The sequence below is a fragment of the Dichotomopilus funicola genome, assembly GCF_033296635.1.
Source record: "Dichotomopilus funicola strain CBS 141.50 unplaced genomic scaffold C8A04scaffold_38, whole genome shotgun sequence".
NCBI classification, from domain to species: domain Eukaryota; kingdom Fungi; phylum Ascomycota; class Sordariomycetes; order Sordariales; family Chaetomiaceae; genus Dichotomopilus; species Dichotomopilus funicola.
In genome coordinates, this window is record NW_026944059.1 from 40,758 (window position 1) to 58,142 (window position 17,385).

At 56.7% G+C, this 17,385-nt stretch overlaps 3 protein-coding genes across 3 annotated transcripts; 2 read left to right on the plus strand and 1 right to left on the minus strand.

Moving 5' to 3' along the window:
* Positions 1-1,293: 1,293 nt before the first annotated feature.
* C8A04DRAFT_12744 (putative RAD57 protein) lies at positions 1,294-2,814 on the plus strand (the record flags this gene model as incomplete). Its single annotated transcript, XM_062777445.1, has 3 exons — positions 1,294-1,497; positions 1,558-2,267; positions 2,415-2,814. 3 exons carry the CDS (start codon positions 1,294-1,296, stop codon positions 2,812-2,814), a joined length of 1,314 nt encoding a protein of 437 aa, XP_062636320.1.
* Positions 2,815-3,503: 689 nt separating this feature from the next.
* C8A04DRAFT_29346 (uncharacterized protein) lies at positions 3,504-7,146 on the minus strand (the record flags this gene model as incomplete). The annotated part of the gene is made up of 2 exons (XM_062780982.1): positions 3,504-6,844; positions 7,020-7,146. The coding sequence occupies 2 exons, from the start codon at positions 7,144-7,146 to the stop codon at positions 3,504-3,506; spliced, it is 3,468 nt and encodes a 1,155-aa protein (XP_062636321.1).
* Positions 7,147-11,927: 4,781 nt separating this feature from the next.
* Positions 11,928-16,865, plus strand: C8A04DRAFT_12783 (armadillo-type protein; the record flags this gene model as incomplete). Its single annotated transcript, XM_062777458.1, has 7 exons — positions 11,928-12,131; positions 12,468-12,907; positions 13,637-13,915; positions 14,511-15,022; positions 15,125-15,439; positions 15,508-16,700; positions 16,791-16,865. 7 exons carry the CDS (start codon positions 11,928-11,930, stop codon positions 16,863-16,865), a joined length of 3,018 nt encoding a protein of 1,005 aa, XP_062636322.1.
* Positions 16,866-17,385: the final 520 nt, after the last annotated feature.

Below are 17,385 nucleotides of genomic sequence, written 5' to 3' on the forward strand. Positions count from 1 at the left end.
TTGTTGTTCAGGTTGTCGTCGTGACTATGGTGTTGATTAACTATATTACTGCTTCTACCGATCAAGGAGTGACATCGGTAAAGCCGGAGCGAGTGGTGATGCTAAAGGAGCGTGGTGGTCAACATGGATGTCGTGTCACGGCGGACTCGCAGTTGACGGAGCCGCAAGGAAACAAAGAAGGTTTGCAGTAACGACAAACGGCACACGGGGGCGCAGAAGGCAGAGGGCGGCCGGATGGTAAAAATTGCTTCAGAATGCCACAGAATGCCACCAGCGGGCATGGCGGACAGCTGGAGGGGGGTATCCATGTCTGTCACTGTAACCATATCGCCCTTCTTGGGCCCCATGCCGTTTTTCCGGCCGAGGATTCGAACGACTCTGTCTTCCAAGACCCTCCCAAGACCCTCCAGGACGACCTCCCCCAACGGCCAAGACGCTGCTGCAGCCACGCGCAACCACGGCAGGTTGGCACCAGCCCCGATTGAGCCGAAAGCACGCACCGTCTCAGGGGTGCAGATGGAAAAGCCGGGGTGACGGGGACTGCTAGCCTTGGGCTGACCCGAGGACCCCTGCGCGGTGTTCCAGCGAAGGACGGAATTCCGAGGCTCTGGGAGTTTGGCGATGGGAAAAAGAGGATCGCGGGAAAATTTCCTCTCGGTGGCCCAGGTGGGCGGGCAGCTGGGACGCAAAAAAGTCGGGCCCGGAAAGCTGCCGAGCAAACACCGGGCTTCCAATGATAAATGTCCTGATCGCCCACCGAGGAAACCACGCCTACTGCGCCTCTTTCTCTGCTACTCTGATATCCTCCCTTCTTCCTTCCTCTGCAAACACATGACAGTTGCTCTTGCTGTGCTGCGCACCCGCATCCACGCGCCGTGGGATGAAAGATGAAAGGAAGCACAGAACCTGGATGCCTGCCCTGCCCTTGCACCATCCTGCTGCTGATTGGCTGGAACCCCTGCATCGATCAAGAAGTTTAATTGCTTTTCCCAAAGCGGATAACCCGGCGCCCCCACACGCTAAAAATGGACCCGCTCAAGTCAGGAACCAAAGCACAGTTCATCCGTGCTCCGACCTGACATCGCCTGATCTGTGCTTTGGCAGCGAGCCAGCGAGCCTGCCTGCCAGCGCAACAATCATCGAACTGCAGCAAGAGTAGGCGCACAGCTGCCCCGTTTCAGTTGCAGCACTCAAGAGCCGGTGGGGAATTCGCTGCAACGCCGGGAAATTTCCACACAGCGGAAAAAAAAAGAGAGATTCTCCCACCGTCGCTGTCTCCATTTCCCATGACCCATGAGCGATCTGTCGCGCGTGCTCCCGCACTTCCCCATCGGGCAGTTCGCGAGACTGATTCCGGCACTCGAGAAACATGCCATCTCGACCAGCGAGCTGCTAACCCTTGAGGCGGCCGACATTGGAAAGCGTACCCAGCTGCCACTACTGGACGTCAAGCGCTTGTGTAGCGCCGTGCTCACCGCCCTCCATGCCGATCTCGGCGTGCAAACCTTGGACGCTGCGGCCCGAGCTCCGGCGCAGTCAGCCGGGCCTGAACCGGAGCCCGGCGCCGAAGCGGGGCCCAACGACCGGAAGCCTCCGGACCACCCGCCAAAAGGGAAACTCCCCACCACCACCCTAAGAAACACCGCTGCGTCGCTCGCTGCGCAATGGCAAACCATCAGCACGCTTGACCCCGAGCTGGACCGCGCTCTCGGCGGCGGCATCCCCGCCGGCTACATAACCGAAGTCACCGGCGAGTCAGGCTCCGGCAAGACCCAGTTCCTCCTTTCCCTCCTCCTCTCCGTCCAGCTACCCCCGCCCCACGGCCTAGGCCGCCCAGCTCTCTACGTTAGCACCGAAGCCGCGCTGTCCACCCGCCGCCTAGACCAAATGCTCTCCGCCAACCCTGTCTATCAACGCCTACCCCCAAAGAAGCGGCCATCCCTCGACAACATCATCAGCACCGTCACGCCCGACCTCGAAAGCCAGGACCACATCCTCACCTACCAGGTCCCTGTCGAAGTCGAGCGCCGCGGCATTGGCCTGGTGGTGCTCGACTCAGTAGCCGCCAACTACCGCGCCGAGTTTGAGCGGTCAGCAGGGCAAGGCCAGCAGGGCCTCAACATGGGCGCGCGCACCGGCGAGCTGGTCAAGCTGGGCATGCAGCTGCGGGATCTGGCGCAGCGGTATAATCTAGCCGTGGTGGTGGCTAACCAGGTGGCTGATCGGTTCGGGGGAGGGGGTACTGCTAAGTTCAGGACTCCTGTCTCGTTCCTTCATCAACCACAACACCCGCCTTCGTCTGGCCCGCCACCTCGCCTAACGCAGGAATCCCCCCTCGCTACCCGCAGCCGTCCTCTCCCGTCTTTACCTCTACCAACCGACCCACCACCTTCCTCCGTCCCCCTTCCCTCCAGCTACCCAGCCCCTCTCCACGAAGAACCCCCACCGCCACCTGAATACCTCCCCACCTCCACCAATCCCACCTACTCTTCCCACCCCGGTAAAAACAACAACAACGACCCAGAAACCGAAAACGACCCGGCCCTCCTCCTAGACCACCAACAACGCTGGTTCACCGGCTGGGGCGACGACCCCTACTTCAACCAACTCAAAACACCATCTCTCGGGCTAGTCTGGACGACCCAGATTGCGATGCGGGTGGCGCTTTTTCGGAGGCCGGTGTCGACTTGGCGGATGATGCAGAATATCACTGCTCCGGGAGGAGGAGGGGGTACAGGGGGAGGGGGGTGGAGCACGGCTGGGTGGGAAAGGGTATCGATGAGAAGGGGGGTGAGGGGGGGAAAGAAGAGGTAGAGGGCAGAAAAGAGGGAATGGAGAAGGGGGATGACGTTGTGAAGGAGGAGGAGTAGGGAAAGGAAGAGGAGACGAAACGGGACAGTACGAAGGTGGTATGAGAGGGAGGATTAGGATATAGCACCTTGGCGTGCTAGCTCGGCGTCTTGATTAGTCAACGGCCCAGCCTGTCCAGCATAGAAGCATGGTAGCTAGTGAACTGCACTGACAAATACATGTAAATACAACACACACACCCTGATCATGGCTCATATCAAACCAGTCCAGCGCAACTCAGCACCTACTTCCACCCCAGGGATGCCCGCATCTCAACATTCACACACAATTGAGGGAGGATAAGGACACAGATGTATTTACATTTACATACTGTCTAACTGTCTTGTCTCAGGCGCCATGCTAAATCACGCAGCAAGCAACCAACCCAGGCAGAGTAGATATCCTACATCGCTTCATATGAGAGCTCATAGGTGTGAGCAAAAAGAACAAGAACAATAACTAAAAAACAAACCCGAGAACGCCGTCTGCTGCTGCTGCTGCTGTCAACGCCATATCTCTCACTCGTCCACTCGTCCACTCGTCCGCTGTCAACCCAACTCCCCATTCTCATCCCCCTTCTCTCGCGGTTACCCGAGTATAGAACAGCGCTCATCCACCTAACTGCCTCAGACGCATGTTACGCCGGGTGCGGACTACCTCGGATGCGGAAACCGATCCTCCAACTGCATCCTGACCCCCACATTCATACTAATCAACTCCTGCACCAACAACTTCGCCGCATACGGCATCGTCATCTGCGTAACCTGACTTGTGCTCGCACACGTCTGACAAAACCCCTTATACCCCAACAACCCACACCGCTCACAAATATCCACCTGCGTCCCATCCGAGCTAATCATCAGCCTCTCCAACAACAACTGCGACGCTCCATACGCAATCAGACAATCCCGTTCCATTTCGCCCAACCGCAATCCACCGTCGCGTGAGCGGCCTTCGGTTGGTTGTCGAGTGAGAATGGCGCGGGGACCCCGCGAGCGGGAGTGCATTTTGTCTTGGACCATGTGTTTGAGGCGTTGGTAGTAGATGGGCCCGTTGAAGAGGTAGGCTTCGTGGGGGTCGCCTGTGATGCCCGAGGTGAAGTAGTCTTTGCCTTCCCAGGAGAAGCCGTGGTCGATGAGGACCTTGCCCATTTCCTCGACGGGGTGGGTGCGGAAGGCGTCGCCGAAGCCGTAGTCGCGCTCGCCGGCGATGACAGAGGCTTTGCCCGTGAGGCATTCGAAGAGTTTGCCGACTGTCATGCGGGAGGGGAAACCGTGCGGGTTCATGATGATGTCCGGGACGAGGCCCGTGTCGGAGAAGGGCATGTCTTCTTGGTCGACGATGATGCCGACTACGCCCTTTTGGCCGTGGCGGGAGGAGAATTTGTCGCCGAGTTCCGGGCGGCGGGTTTGGCGGGTTTGGACTTTGATGATGGCGGTGTTTTTTTCGGTGTTGGAGACCATGACTTTGTCGATGTAGGCTGGGTCGGGGATGCGGTAGTTGGTGGCCGCGGGGCGGAAGTCGTCGGATCCGCGGTCGCTGCCGATGCCGGTGGAGGTTTGGTCGATGGGGGTTTCTTTCATGATCATGGTTTCGCCTGAGTGCACGCGGTAGCCCACTGTTGCGAGCCCATCCTTATCGAGGCAGGCGTGCTTGGCGATCGTCCGGCCTTCCTCGTCCTTTTGGATGCCGCCGAGTCGGTCTTTGCGTCCGTTGGGGTACTGCTGCAGCTCGGCGGTGTACTTGCGGAACACCTGGCACCGCCCGAACCCGCGGTCGCAGGATGCCTTGTTCAGCACCAGCGCGTCTTCGATGTCGTAGCCCGAGTATGACATGACCACGACCGTGGCGTTTTGCCCAGCCGGGAGTTTGTCGTAGTGGATGAGCTGGATCGTCTTGGTGATGACCATCGGCCGCTGCGGGTAGACGAGCGTGTACAGGAGGGTGTCGATGCGGTTGAACTGGTTGTATGCGATGGCGCCGATGGCTTGCTTGCCCATGGCGCATTGGTATGTGTTACGCGGGGACTGGTTGTGGTGCGGGAAGGGGATGAGCCCGGCGACGGCGCCTAGGATCGTGAAGGGCTCGATTTCCATGTGCGTGGTTGACTGGTTGACGTCGGTCTCGCTGATGGCGATCAACGCATCGTTCTCCTCGTTGACGTCCAAGTACTCGATCACGCTGCCCTTGAGGAAATCGTCAAATGTCGCTTTGCCCATCTGCAAAAGTTTCAAGTGTTGCTCCTTAAGCTTCGGCTTCCCATCCTTCACAATGATATAAGGACGACAAATGCGCCCCTCGTCGGTGGCGATGTGGATGGCCGAGAAGTGCTCGTTGATGTGAATCCCGATAAACGGAGAGATATGGCCGCGACGACGCATAGTCTTGAATCGCGACGCAAACTGTTTCGGGTGTTTCGTGAGCGCAAACGGCGTGCCGTTTAGGTGAATAATGTACGATCCGGGCTTGTGCATCTCCGTGCCCGTGAACATCCGGATCGGCTCGACGCCGGGGAGGATGCCAAAAATCCAGTTCTTGACCGGCTCCTCTTCAGCGTTGGTGGTAATATGGGTCATCAAGGCCAAGTTCTTCACCAAACCACAGGCTTCACCCTCTGGTGTATCGGACGGGCAGAGCATACCCCATTGCGACGGCTGAAGTGCACGGGGTCCGCTCACTTTCCTCGTCTTCTCAAACTGACTGCTGATACGGGTCATCATGCCCAGCGCGGCAATGTAACTCAGTCTGCTCAGCACGTGTGTGACGCCCGCCCGGTTCATGTTGAACCGCTTGACGTTCCAATTCCCGCTCTGGATGGCCCGGTTGAGACCCTGGGTGATGTACTGCCCCTGGCTGCTGATGGGGCCGACGGGGTCGTAGGCCGAGGTCCTGTTGGGCTTCTTGAAAAAGTACTCCATGTTGCCTTTGAGACTGCCCACAAACATCTTGAACATGTCTTCGAACAGCAGAGACAACAACTGTCCGGCCAACTCCAAGCGCTTGTTACCAACAAAGTCGCGGTCATCCACTAGCTTGGGGTTGTGCGCTGCCATCAGCACGCGCCGGACCATCATGGCGATGTAGATGGCCTTGGGGTAGAAATCCAGGTCTTCAATCTCAACATGGGCGATGATGATGCCCGCCAGCGCATCCAGGCCTTCCTCGACGGGACTACGCCGAGGAGCCGCCATGGACCGCCCTTTCTTCGGCCCTCCCATCTTGACCCTCGACCCGACATATTCCAACGCTTGCTGCTGTGTAAACACCCCGGCCTTGGTCGCCTCGTCAAAGTTGATCAGGAAATCATCCTGGTACCGCGCATCCCCACCCGCGACGAGCTCCATAATTTCATAATCCGAGAGACCGCCCAGCGCCTTGAGGACGATGACAATCGGGATCGGCTCGACGAGAACGTTGTGGTTGAGGGCGATCCGGTCCTTCTTGAGGATGACGTAGGTCTTGGATTTACGCTCGTGCGTGGAACTCGTGACCGAAGCCGACACGCCGCCCGTCTTCTCATCCGCCTCTACAATCACACGGTTCTTGCTGAGTTGTTCCTGGATGAGGATGACCTTTTCCGTCCCGTTGATGATGAAGTAGCCGCCCGGGTCGAGCGGACACTCGTTCATGACCTCCATCTGCGCATTGTTGGCGCCGCTGAGACAGCATTTCGCGCTCTTGAGCATGACGGGGATCCGGCAGAGCGGGATGTCCTTGCGAACGATTTTTTTGCGGTCGCGCGAATACGTGATGTCGACGACGACGGGGGCGGCGTAGGTCATGTCGCGGAGACGGCACTCCATGGGCGTGACCTCGTCACGGGCCTTGAAGTCGGTGTAGTCATTGCGTGTCGGGGTGCCGACACGGATGTCGGTGAACTCGAGCCAAAAGTCTTTTTCTTGGTCGCTTCGGATCGATCGGTTCGCCTTGACGATGTCCTTGATTTCTTGCTCGACGAAGAAGTTGTATGAATCGATGTGTTGTTTGACGAGACCTAATGACAAGATGGAGAAGAGAGGCCCCAGATGTCAGCAACAACACGTCCACAAAGAAACCTTCAGCCCATCCGGAACAATGCCCAAGATATGGACTCCAAAAGTCACTGAGTCGCGAGAGCTGCTCGGCCAAGACGGACACCCACACCTCGCGCTGAGTCACCCGTCACTCACCTTTAACCTTGAGGAAAGCGGGCAAAAGCTGATACTTATCCTCTTTAGTAGAAATTGGGTCCGTCAGCTTCTTGCCATTGTAGAATGGCTCCAGCAACGCCTCGAAACCGTCGTCGATCGCACCCATCTTGGCCGTCCGAATCGTGCTGTTGAAGGGCGACCGGGGGGGTTGTGCAAGCCGATGCAAGCCAAACAATTATTTTTTTGCCCCGCGCTGGGAGAGCAATCCTTATCGCGATAAGCTGCTGTGCAGGGGTGCTGGGATGACACCTAGGCAAGCCAGGCAAAAGAGCTCACAAGGAATCAACGGCCCCAATTCAAACACATTTTAACGAGTTAATTCTTTTTCTCACGATACGCCATACTGGCCCTTGTAATTTGAAATTTACCAAACATTTTCATCAATTCTTTAACATCCTGCCCAAGCCCGAAACAAAAGTGTTTGTTGACAGCCCAACCTTCGAAAGCCCACCGGCGTGCGTCATCCCACATCCCAGGCCCGTTCACCAAATAAATCTCCGTCAAGAGCTCTCCCTCTCTTTCGAGGCAGCTAGTCGATGCCTCCCACTCACCCTTCGACTCCAACAAAATTACCCCGCCTCAAGCTGCAGGTCCATTTGTGATACCCCTCATTATCCCACGGTCTAGTTTTAGTACCATTGTTTCATGGCGGGGGTGGGTGGGTGCTGTTGAAGCGAGCTAGTCTCAACGTGGCTCTCTGCCGTTCTGATCAAAGGGGTCCTAGATACGTAAGTAGATAGGCCTGGGGATAAACCTAGCTCAACGTTTGGTACGCCTGGTATGATCAAAGAAGCGACCTACTTTAGGTTAGAGTGTTAACCCGTCATTACCCCTAAATTGGGCGTTACAGCGTTGAGAGCTTCTAACAACGTAACTTACGTCCCAAGATAACACTGCCAAACCACAACTACCATTTTGTACATATTTAATTTCTCTCCGAGAGCCTCCTTCCTTTGATTCCGCCGTACAACAGAAGAGAAAACCTCCTTCCAACTCACATCTCTGAAACCAAAACTCACCGACTTTTTAGAGCAAAAAGGACGTGGCCAACCGCTCCTTCAAGATGTGTAAGATAGTCCTTTGGCTAGAAATCCACAGCTTTATTGTGTACAACAGCAGTCATTGCACCGCATATGTTGTGCGGACGTAATTGGTTTATGCATTACCGTAGTTTGTCGCATGTGGGTGGTCTAAAGACCTAGGTCGACTCGACTCGACTGGAGAGACTTACCAAAGTGTTGTGTATCACCACCTATAATGAGCTAACTTTGGCGAGATGTTGTCTTGAGTCTTGAAGAAATGGGATCAAGGCTCTTTTCACTGTCTCGGAAAAGCACATGATCAAGGAAGCCTCTTGTCCCACTATCTTTTACCACCACCACGGCCATCGACCTCGATCAACGGTCGGTTGTGATACCCATTCCACGAGTGGTTCTGGTCGAGGTGGTCGGGCAGAGGTGGGGCAGAGGACAGCTGCATCAGCGCCTCAGATTTCTCACCCATACACGTACTCGTATGTATGTACATATGTACCAGTTGATGTACGTCTCCCGCATCGTCCCGGAATTGGAAACACACCTCGGTTACGATTGGCTACGCCATCTGAGTATGAGAGAAGGATGCGAAGCGCGCTTGCCATGCGACAAAATGTTGGTTGGGGTCCCAACTCGGTCCCTGTGTTGTCCCCCGCTCTTCTTACAGATCAAAGTCAGGGAGTTTACTCTGCTACGACAGCACCATCGCCTGTGCGTGTGTCCAATTGTGGAAAAGTGGTTGGTCAGCTCCTCGATGAAGCAGTTGGGTCGGCGTGATTCTTCTTTGGGCCCGAGTCAACATGTGTCAGCAAGGATGACAACTCCACGGGAGGCCGCCCCTGGCTGCAACGTTCACTAGCACACGTTCAAAGAGGGGTTGCCGCGGCCCGCATCGGTGGTGGGGGAGGGGCGCTCGGGGGGTCGGAGTCGAAGGGAAGATGACGAACAGAAAGGCATCTCTTTCGTTTCTGTTTCGTCAGGCATCGGGGGAGAAACAGGCTATCTAGGCCAGCCACGCCAGCTGGTAACCCCCCGTGAAGAAAATGCCGTCACAGCCGCGCATTTGTTAGAGGCTCATTGCCGGAGACTTCGCTCCAGAACGGAAACCCGAAGAGATTGGTCGGGCCGTGGAGTCCGGCGTCGATCCGGAAGCACTGTGGTTGCTTGCGCGGTGCATGTTTGATGGCCAGATCTCATGTCGCCGCGGATCGCCAGAACGGCAAGCAAAACGACGCGTCGTGAATAACAAACGTCTGCGGCGGTTAAATGCACCGCCGAGCTTCTTCGGCATGGGAAAGCTCCGTTGCCGAGTCGCTGTCTCTCTGCTCTGTGGCCCTCTTGCCGTGAGCCATGACGTTTTGTTCGGGAGTTGGGGAATTAAACAATGCTTGATCCCGCATTGTTGTCACCTCTCCGTTTCGTCGGCGGTTAAAGCAGGGAGCTCAAGAGATTATCTGCGGTTTGCAGTTACTCCCTTCAACAAAATACCAGTTATGTGAACCGTTTTGCCGTCCGGTGGCGTAAAACCCTTCGAACAAATAGCCGAATACAAAAGGGGCGGAACAAGGTGAGCACTTTGAGGAGTCGAGGATGCTGAGGTTCCGTGACGGGGATTGGTGGGGCCGAGCCAAAGGTGAGATATCCGCACTGGCTGACTTCAGAGGTGAATACGCGAGTTCAACCTTTTCTCAGCGGGTAATCGGGGCCTGATTGTATCTATTTCGTCTGGTTTTGTGAGTCTTGGTTCTCTCCCCTCTAGAAGACTCCGCTCGTGGATATGATAGAAAGGGAGGCGGTAGCGGACCCGTCACGTTCAGCTAGCCTAGTGCCTCTACGATGTCAGATCCGGGACGCTGGATACTGTGTACATCGTGTGCCCGCCGTTGTTGTGGCGTCGAAGGCGGCCAGTCGCAGCGCGGCACCCGGCAGAATTTGGCACCTCTGCGGACGCATGGTCCGGGACCGAACCTGGGGAAATCCATCAGCTGCCTTTTTGACGAATTGAATTTCTCGGGTTCAATGGCGGGCCGCCGCCCTTTGTTGAGCATCCACCCCCGCACAAGTCGGTTGGAGTGTTGAGGTAAGGAGATGGTGGGGGTCCCACTGTTGGAGTGTAAAGCACCCGAGCCGGCGAACCAGTTTCCAGGCTGACTCCCAATTTGGGTTGTCGAGACTCTTTCTTCCCGGCAGTCCTTCTCTCTGCCCATCGGGCCATCCTGCAGAACGCGAGTTCTTCGATGGAGTTCCCGATCATATTTTTATGATGGGATGCCCAGGTGGGAATCACTCGCGCTTGTTTCTACCTTTTCACCAGAGGAGGTTGATGAGGGAGAGCATGGAAGCATCCGGCAGTCGGCATTCTGTCTGTCAGTCAGGACGGAAGGCCCCGGCTTGTGTGCTAGGCCTGCATGCTTCGCCTAGGACCGGCGATCAGCACTTGTGGTATCGTCTCTTTTTATACCTGCAACCGCTTTGAGCTGAATGAAGAACGAGGTTGAGGTTTGCTTGGGCAGCAAAATGCTCCATGGCCGGGTTCTCTGTCAAAGGACGGCGCAGGGAATGGGTTGTGGTTATTTTCGAAAGGCCGCCTAAGAACTCGGGTGGATTGGTTGGGGGGACTGGCTTTCTCTTGATGCCCCGAGTCGGGTTCTAGTTGTTGGGCGCTTTCTCGGCCAGTGCCGTTTTGTAGTCAAGTGTCGAATCTGGAAGGTGCACAGGAGATGACTGGGAACGCGGGTTTGTATCCGTCCTGGTGCATGGAGTGACAGGAAAGTACATGCCTGGGCGCAGCCCTGTTGCCCAGCCCTTTTTGCAGTTCTTCAACACGCAGGAGGCAGGGGCGATAGAGGGAGTGAAGGGTCCACAGTACTGAGCCGCCCAATCGAGATGGGCTTGATGGGTTCGTCAATGGAGTGGGGGAATGGGATGTGTTTTGACTTTGGGCGGACGCCTGCCACTGTCCACACGAGCTCGGGCCTTCCTTGACAACTGGCCAACAGCAGGCCCTGAAGCCGCCCTGTCCCCCCTTGCGCTCTTCGCTGCCGCTGTGCCAGCCAGGGCCGCAGGGGTCCTCTTCAGTCAGTCCGCGCTATTCCTCCAGCGGGGGGCCCAACGTTGCGTTGCGGAAGGAGGCTGTTCCATCAACCGAACCTCGCTTCTCCACTCCACTCGCCCCAAAGCGGCCCGGCGGCTGCTCTCGACTCTCGCCAGTTGCTCCATTGCTGGCTTGTTGCTGCTCTCCTCCATCCCCACGCTCTTTTGGGACGATTGCCTCAACTCCTTTTGCTGTTGCGCCCTGGTTTCCAGGACGCGGCGTTGTGCCAACAAGTCTTGATTTTTTGTCTAGGTCAGTTCTGCCACCATTTCCCGTCTTTTGCTTCCTTGTTTTGGGCCGCGTGTGCCAGCCGCGCGCGCAGAGGCTTTCGGATTCTCGTCTGTCCGAGGAACGGGTGAAGGAGTGGACATGAGGCGCGAGGGGGGGAGGCCACAAGAGGGGGTCCCGCAAGACGGAGGGTGCTCGTGCCTGGGGAGCAACGCCAGCTTGAGGATATCGACGACTAGGCAGCCGAAAGCATCCAAGAGGGCGAGCATTGAACATTCAAAAAGACACCCAAGTCGTTGCGCCCATCAACCCAGCCTGCTCCTGTGGCCGCGGGCGCAAATCCCCCCCTTGGATCGTCGGACTCCTCCACAGCCAAGAGGCCAGAGATGCTGACACCACAACACCACCCTTTAGAATTGTACAGAAGCGATAGCCCAACCCAACCCCCCGACGATATACTTGCTCCAATCCGGGCCGCCCCGTGTACGAAAGTCGCTGTGTTTGTAGTATAGAGGAGTGGACAACCCGAAAATGGACGAGTACTTCCGAGCCCAGCAAAACCCCCGCGGTGACCCCCAGGCCGGAGGCGCTTTCGTCACGCCCCCGCGCAACGGCAGCGGGCCACTGCTTCCACGCCGGTTCACCACCGACTCCGGCCGTGTGCCGACCCTGTCAACCCTCACCACTGTCCCCCGCGTCGCCCCCGAGCCGCCGCAAGACTTTGCTTCGACCTCGGTACGTGTCTCGATCCGCTCGCTCAATCCTTTGGCAACTAGAGTCCGACGAAGGCACACGCCAGAGGACTCTAGGTTTCCTAGTGTTGTTGCCCGGGAGCAATCTATGAAGTAGTGCTAACATTGGCCATGGCAGGCTTTGCACAAGGTCCAATTGGTACGTGTCCTCGACTACCCTTCCGGCTACCCCCCGAGGTGGCTGGTTTTCCACCACGGCTGCGAAGTTACGCTTGATTGATGAGATATCATGGGGCTGTTGGCTGTTGTGATTGCCCACGACTGAGAACCGTGAAAGGATGGTACAGCAAGAGGAATCGTTAGCTGACTGTTTCCACAGTTGGAGAAAAAAAGACTGGAATATGAGCGACTCCGCGAGCACAGGCGGCGCTTTGAGGCCGAGATCCATAAGCTGGACGCACAACAGCGTCAGGAAGAGAGGGAGCTCCACCAGATGCAGGAGGATTTCGCGGCCCGGTACGGCCATCAGTCGGAGCCGACGACACCCCCCGAATACCGTGACACCTCCGGTTTCCCCTCGATCTTCTCCCGACCGAACCGGTATTCGACCTCGAGCCTGGCTTCGCCCCCGGGCGTTCTCAACCGCAACAGCCGATCCGGCTCGCTTCTGACTTCGCCGCTCTCCGGCACTCTCCCGTCTCGATTCCCGTTCGACGATGGCCCGTCGCGTTCCGTTCCGGGATCGAGGAGAAACAGTGACGAAGATGAGAAGGAAGAGGCGGTACGGCAGGACCCCACGAGCCACCGGTCGACCAATGCGTAAGTGTTGCTTTTGTCTTGTTCGTGACATGTCCTTGGATATTCAACATCCCAGGCCGAAGTACAAAGGCTGGTTTGTGGGTTGGCCGAAACAAGCGGTTGCGAGTAAAGTGCTTCGACCAGTTTGGAGGCGTTCCGCTTTTACACAGCGACTATCGCGCCCATGCCATTTTTGATAATTGCTGGTTGCCCGGGCATGATGTGGTTCATCCCATCTCGACTCCCTAGATGCGCCGGCCTGAACACTAACGAGGCCGAAAGTCGGCCTCTATTCAAACACCGCTCTTCCCCCTTTCCTATTGTTAAGCCCCCATCACACCATCTATTGCTGCCCTACCCGGCCACCATTCTTCTGTGAGCAGAAAATAGCTATGTGCAGCCTCCTGCACCTTCTCTGCCGGATCGTGTTGATCCCACCCGCCTACGTTTCCCTCTCCTGCCCAAGGGCCTCAACCTGGGACTATTTAAACCACATCCTCATCCCCCTTCCTCCTCTCCCACACTCTCCCCAACCCACAACCTTACTTTCCCCCATTCGCCCTCTTCGCTTCTACCGCGCCTGCATCCATTCAACCCAGAGCTCAGCTTCTACCAGCAAGCGCGTTGAAGCCAGTACCCTCGACCACATCCACTACCCAACATAACATTTTATTACCCTACTTCCCGCAATCTCAAGCAAGGCAGCCCACCACCGACTCGACAGTTAATTAACAACATCGTGTTCCCCAGGCTCAACCGGTATTCTATGCCCGTGACCCGATCTCGGACCTATTTGACCGACATTGGGCTTGAGGACAGCAACAATACAACCGGCTTTCTATTTGGAGACGAAGACAAAACCTCGGCAGAGGCCAGGATCGCTGCCACAGCTCAAGTCAGCGGCACTACCGACTCGTTCTCATCTATATTCCGGCAACAGGCGTATTCAGGCTTAGTAAGTTTTGACCGTTTCCTATATTTTTTCCCACTCGATATACTTGGCTATACCCCACGTTGCCCCCTTCTGGCGTGTCACTTCTTCGAATTTCACTTCACCTGAAGAAATGAGAAAACAGCTGCCAGCTGCCTCCATTTTACTTGGAAGTTTCAGGTTTTTTAGCAGTCTAGCCAGTTCCTCGCTCTTTTGGCGTGTTGGTTTCGCGGCTCGGCTTCCCGTCCGATCTTGCGTTCTTTCCCTTCTCTCCGGATGACCGCGGCCCCACGCGTTCGGCTTCCACCACTAAACAACATTTTCACTTTTCACTCGGAATCTTCATTTTTCCCTTTCCCAACGCGGTGTCAATCACTGCAGCCGAGCTTGCTTGCTGTATCTCCTCTTCACTCCAGGTTTAGTTTTTGGCCTTGTGCATACAAAAACTAAATTTTGCTATTATTCACTCCCATTCTTCTTTGTTCCCTTTTCAGATCTTTTGCTCTTACCACTTCCACAATTTTCACGAGACCACTTCCTTACGCTGCCCAAATTGTTATTCACATCGGGGCAGCCGATCGGGGCAACCGATTGAAATTCCCTTTTCCCTCGAAACTTTTCATTTCTTCAACTACCTTCATGCAACTTTGTCTCAACTTCCACCTGGAGTTGCAGATTTGGAGGGTTTTGAAGCGGCTGGGGCAACTTTATTAACGAGTCTCGCCACACACAGACTATGTCTACCTTGAGTTCCACCTCGATCAACGGCTCCGGCTCCATCGGCTCGCCCGCTGAGAACAACACTGCTAGCAACTCCCGTCCGGCTAATGTCCGCCACTCGGTTGACGGCCTGAAGTTCTTCCCCGAGACCACGGCGGATGCTCCGGCCACTTCGGTTGCCACGCCCCCCGCCGCTAACGCGATGGCTTCTCCGCCGAAGCTGCATCAGTCATACTCCGCCAACGACGTGCCCACTGTCAAACCCAACGGCGCCGGTTTGTCTGGCGGCAACGCAAACAACCACGCTCAGCAGCATTTCCACAATCACAACGCTAGCATCGGTCGCATTCCCGCTGGCGCCATGCCGGGCCGTCACAACCGTGAGCTCTCGTCGGATGCCGCTTCGGCCAACGGCCGTGAGAGTGCCAACTACCCGTCCATCTCGTCGACTTTGCAAGCCAATGCTCCGGCCTTTGGCCCGACTGGTCCCCAGCCTCAGCAGGGACCCCCGCAGCCTCAACACCCGCAGCATCAGCATCAGCAGCACCCGCAGCATCCGCAACATCAGTCGCACCAGCAGCACCAAGCGCACCAGCAGCACCATCACCATCCTGCTGCTTCTGCGGCCCCGAACGTGCCCGTTTCTGCTCCCGCGATCCCGTTTCCGTACTATCCTGCGAATCCTGCCTACGCTGCCATGGGTGGAGCGCCCCCCGCTGCCTACAATACCCTTCCTATGCTCATGCAGAACATGTCGATCGCCAACGGCAACCCTCAGGCGATGTATCCGCAGCAGAACTACACTGGCTACAACCCGCTCTATAGCCAATCCCAGAACTCCCGTGCGCACCAGGACAGCCAGGCGCGTGTCATCCAGAGTCGTCGCCAGATGGACAGCGAAGGTAAGCCAAAAGAAACCAGAAACAAACCCGTTCGGGGAAACCAGATGTTCACTAACAGCTGATCACAGCCATGGCCCGATTCAACAATCTGCCGCTGGAACAGGTCGGCGGCACCATCTACTCGCTCTGCAAAGACCAGCACGGCTGCCGCTACCTGCAGAAGCAGCTGGAGAACCGCATCCCGGACCAGATCCACATGATCTGGCTGGAGACCAACCAGCATGTCATCGAGCTGATGACCGACCCGTTCGGCAACTACCTGTGCCAGAAGCTCTTGGAGTACTGCAACGACGAGGAGCGTACCGTGCTAATCCAGAATGCGACCTCTAATATGGTGACCATTGCCTTGAACCAGCATGGTACTCGAGCCCTCCAGAAGATGATCGAGCATGTGACCACGCAGGTTCAAATCAACTTGATTGTCGAGGCCCTTCGCAACCAGGTCGTTGAGCTTATCCAGGACCTCAACGGCAACCACGTCATCCAAAAGTGCTTGAACAAGCTCAACAGCGCCGATGCTTCCTTCATCTTCGAGGCCGTTGGCAAGCACTGCGTCGAAGTTGGTACTCATCGCCACGGCTGCTGCGTGCTCCAGCGCTGCATCGACCACGCCGACGGCTCGCAGAAGACCTGGCTGATCGAGCGCATCACGGAGCACGCCGTTACGCTGGTCCAAGACCCCTTCGGCAACTACGTCGTGCAGTACATCATCGATCTTAACGAAACGTCCTTCACTGAGCCGCTCGTCAAGCAGTTCCAGGGCCGCATCGGCATGCTCTCCAAGCACAAGTTCAGCTCCAACGTCGTCGAGAAGTGCCTGCGCTGCGCCTCGGATGAGTCTCGCGACATCATCGTCACGGAGCTCTTGGGCCAGGGCGAGATCGAGCGCCTGCTTCGCGACTCGTTCGGCAACTATGTGATTCAGACCGCGTTGGACTATGCGCCCCACATGTCGAAGCACCGCCTGATCGAGGCCATCCGCCCGATTCTCCCCAACATCCGCGCGACTCCGTACGGCCGCCGTATCCAGGCCAAGATCCAGGCCCACGACACCCGTAGCGGTTCGGGCGCTGCCCCCCAAACGGTCCCGGCCGACCCCGCTGGCGGTCAGATCTCACTCCGTCCTGCTCACGGCCGTGGCCCCCCCAACGGGAACGCGATTCTTACGGGCACTGCCTACGCCAACGGCGTCAACGGGAACAACAACCCTGCTGCTATCAACGGAGCTCCTGCACCCAACTCCATGTACCCTAGCAGCCAGGTCCTCACCGTGCCTACTCTTCCGGCCCCGGCCCCCATCGCGCAGCCGCAGCAGCAACAGCCGCATCACCAGCAGCACCAGCAGCATCAGCAGCGCGGACAGCAGTACCCGCCTCAGTACCCTCCCATGGGCAACGCTGAGAATGGCGAGACCCAGTGGGTCTAAGCATATCCCATTCTACTCTGGCACGCTGCTCTCCCGAGGGAAGCGAAGGGACATCAGGGCTTGGTCACCCGCCTTTGTCCCAGCATCGCCATTCATTTCTCTTCCCTTGTTGCTACATTAGGCTAGGAAAGACAGGCGACATCCGATTTTCGGATGCTTACGACCCCATCATGATCGTTTCTCCCTTCTTCACCCCCATGTATTTTCACTAGCGACGATCGGCATGGCATTTCGGTTCTTTTTCTTGCTTTGGTGCTTTCCTTATTGATTTTCTCTTACTCACGATGTGACACGGTACTTCACTGGGTGACGACGAAGGACCCCTTCCACCATCGAGCCATAAGCAGAACCTTCCCTGGGACCGTCACATTCCCGTTCCAGGGTCGAAGGCCTCGCTTTGTTGTACACTATCCGGCTCGATCGGTGAGGAAGAAGGCAGTCGCCACGGCACAGCATAGAGCATTCTGGAGCATGCGGTGCTCAGCTTCCAGCACTTTCCTTCCCCTTTTTCGTACTATGG